This window comes from Chaetura pelagica, unplaced genomic scaffold (genome assembly GCF_000747805.2).
Source record: "Chaetura pelagica isolate M959 unplaced genomic scaffold, ChaPel_1.0 scaffold32, whole genome shotgun sequence".
Classification (NCBI taxonomy): Eukaryota; Metazoa; Chordata; class Aves; order Apodiformes; family Apodidae; genus Chaetura; species Chaetura pelagica.
Window position 1 is genome coordinate 1,312,775 of NW_009952368.1, and position 2,923 is coordinate 1,315,697.

Consider the following 2,923-nt stretch of genomic DNA (forward strand, 5'->3'; position numbering starts at 1 on the left):
GGGCGGGCGCCAATGCCCGCCGGTTCCTGCTGGAGGCCCTGCAGGATTTGGACAGTAGCCTACGGGAAATAGGCTCCAGGTGAGTGCTGTCTCAAGGGGGTTTTGTGGCACCTGAAGGAGCTCTGTGCCCACCCGGCTCCCCGGCAGGCTGTTCGTGGCACGGGGCTGCCCTGAGGAGGTTCTCCCCCATCTCTTCCGTGCCTGGGGAACGACACGTTTGACCTTCGAGGTGGACACCGAACCCCTCACCCGCCAGAGCGATGCCACCGTGGCTGAGCTGGCAGCCCAGCACGGCGTTGAGGTGATCCGGGAGGTGTCCCACACCCTCTACGACACTGAGAGGTAGGTGCCAAGCACCATCCTTTGGGTCATGGGGGATCCAACCCCAGCACTGAGCATCTCCCTCCCATCCCAGAGTCCTCGCCCTGAACAACGGCAAAGCCCCCCTAACCTACAAGCACCTGCAGAGCCTCCTGGCATCCCTTGGACCTCCAGAGAAGCCAGCCCCTGCACTCACCCAGGAGCACCTCCAGGGTGAGCATGGGGTGGACCTGAGGGGGCAGAGCACAAAGCTGGGTCAGTGTTCACCCTGGAGCAGAGTGATGGCCATCACAACCACACCCTGCTCTCCAGGCTGCTTCACTCCATGCCAGGCCAGCCACGACATCAACTACGGGATCCCCACCTTGGAGGAGCTGGGCCACGACCCCAGTGAGGTGGGTCCTCAGCTCTACCCTGGTGGGGAGACAGCAGCGCTCGCCCGGCTCGACATGTTCATGGAGAGGACGGTCAGTGCTCAATGCCCATCACCCTAATTTTGGGGATGTTTGCCTCCCCCTATCCCAAAACACAGTCCTGGTGTGTCCCCCATCCAGGCCTGGGTGTGCGGCTTCAGGAAGCCTGAGACAGAGCCCACCTCGCTGCGCCCCAGCACCACCGTCCTCAGCCCCTACCTCACACTTGGCTGTCTGTCAGTCCGCACCTTCTGGTGGCGGCTGGATGAGGTCTACCAGAGGGTGAGGTGGCATTTTTAGGGTGGGGGGACCTGGAGGCTGGAGAAGCCAGGAGCCAGCCCAGCTGAGGGGCTGATCCTGCCTTTCCCAGCAGCGGGAGCACTCCCAGCCCCCCGTCTCCTTGCACGGGCAGCTCCTTTGGAGGGAGTTTTTCTACACCGCGGGTGCCAGCATTCCCAACTTCGACCGGATGGTTGGCAACCCCGTCTGCCTACAGGTCGACTGGGATGACAACCCCCAGCACCTCTGCGCCTGGAGGGAGGTATTTCCCTTGGGGATAAGCCCCAAATCCTTTGACCCCCCCCAAAACCACCCCCTTAACCCCAGCACCCCACGGCAGGGCCGGACAGGTTACCCCTTCATCGACGCCATCATGACCCAGCTGCGCACCGAGGGCTGGATCCACCACCTGGCCCGGCACGCCGCTGCCTGCTTCCTCACCCGCGGGGACCTCTGGATCTCTTGGGAAAAGGGGCTGAAGGTCAGGAGATGCCTCCCAACACCAGCCAGGCCCTCAGGGACACCGTCCCCATGCCATCACATGTCCTGCAGGTCTTTGAGGAGCTCCTGCTGGACGCTGACTGGTCCCTCAATGCCGGGAACTGGCTGTGGCTGTCGGGCAGCGCCTTCTTCCACAGGTACTTCCACATCTACTCGCCCGTCGCCTTCGGCAAGAAGACAGACCGGGACGGGGCGTACATCCGGTAGGCGTGAAACCCAAAGCCACAGGGGACAGAGGGGTGACCTCCATGGTGGCTTGACCCCTCGCCATAGAAAATACCTCCCCATCCTCAAGGATTTCCCTGCCAAGTACATCTACGAGCCCTGGAAGGCACCACAGGCCGTGCAGGAGCGCGCGGGCTGCCTGGTGGGCACCCACTACCCCCTGCCTATCGTGGAGCACGGGGTGGCCAGAGAGAGGAACCTGGGGCGCATGAAGGCAGCCCGTGCCTGGAGAGGTAAAAAATCCCCCCGGGGGGGCCAAGGTCCTCCCACAGCCCTGCTGCCACCCCAGCTGCCTTCCTGCCCTCTAGGCACCAAGCGGAAAGCACCAACCAGGCCCTTGGTGGCCAGATCACCCAGAAAAAAGCCCAAGGCTGAGCAGTGCTGAGCTCCACAGGGGTCAGGCGTCACTTGTCCTGTTCCACTCAACTGCCTCACGTTAATCCCTAACCCTTTCCTGCTCCGAGACCAACTTTGCTGCTGCTGTCGCCACCCAAAATATCAACTCCCCACCCGAGGACGTACCCTGATGGAGGGCAAGTCACCAATGTGAGTCAGCCCCAGCTGGAAACCCCTGAGCTGCTGGACCGTGCTCCAGAGAGTGAACATCCCCACACAAACCCAAGCCCTGAAGGGCCAACACCCCCCTGCACCGACCTCCACCCCTGCCTTAGCTATAATATCATTATTAAATGCAACAGAGTAGTTAAGCAAGGACAGCCTGATTCGCACCTCTTGACCCACCAGCAGCAGCAGCACAAGCCCGTTTTTTTGCGGTGTCACAGAGCAGGTCACCACAGGAAGCCTGTGGTTTGTTCAAGTGCAAAGGAAAGGGCTGAAGACAGGACAAGTGCACAGCGAGGTCAGAGCTGGAAAGGCATCCAGGTGAGGAGGTAAGGCGGCTTTTGCACCCCAATACACCCACCATGAACGTTTTATTTATGGCGCCAAACAAAACAACACTCAGCCACCCTGGAGGCGTCTCTTCCCGGAAAGGTCTGAATGCGCCCGGACTCCTCGCGCAGGCACAGAACGGAGCCCGGGCATCGCAGCACGGATGTGTGGGGGGGAACTCGAGGGAGGCGGGACCTGGAGCGGCACCGGGCAGGGCAGGCAGGGCAGGGCAGGGCAGGCAGGATAGGGCAGGATTGGGCACGGCAGGCAGGGCAGGCAGGATAGGGCAGGGA

At 62.0% G+C, this 2,923-nt stretch overlaps 1 protein-coding gene across 1 annotated transcript in view; it reads left to right on the plus strand.

Annotated features, from left to right (window-relative positions):
• Positions 1-2: 2 nt before the first annotated feature.
• LOC104398058 (cryptochrome-1-like) overlaps positions 3-2,923 on the plus strand; it is a gene marked incomplete at its 5' end in the record, with an annotated part of 3,903 nt that continues 982 nt past the window's right edge. Inside the window, 9 exons of the mRNA XM_010008103.1 lie at positions 3-79; positions 148-342; positions 416-534; positions 634-788; positions 876-1,016; positions 1,108-1,275; positions 1,354-1,494; positions 1,566-1,717; positions 1,788-1,972. Coding sequence (XP_010006405.1) covers positions 3-79; positions 148-342; positions 416-534; positions 634-788; positions 876-1,016; positions 1,108-1,275; positions 1,354-1,494; positions 1,566-1,717; positions 1,788-1,972 — 1,333 coding nt within the window. The remainder of the gene's footprint in view (positions 80-147; positions 343-415; positions 535-633; positions 789-875; positions 1,017-1,107; positions 1,276-1,353; positions 1,495-1,565; positions 1,718-1,787; positions 1,973-2,923) is intronic.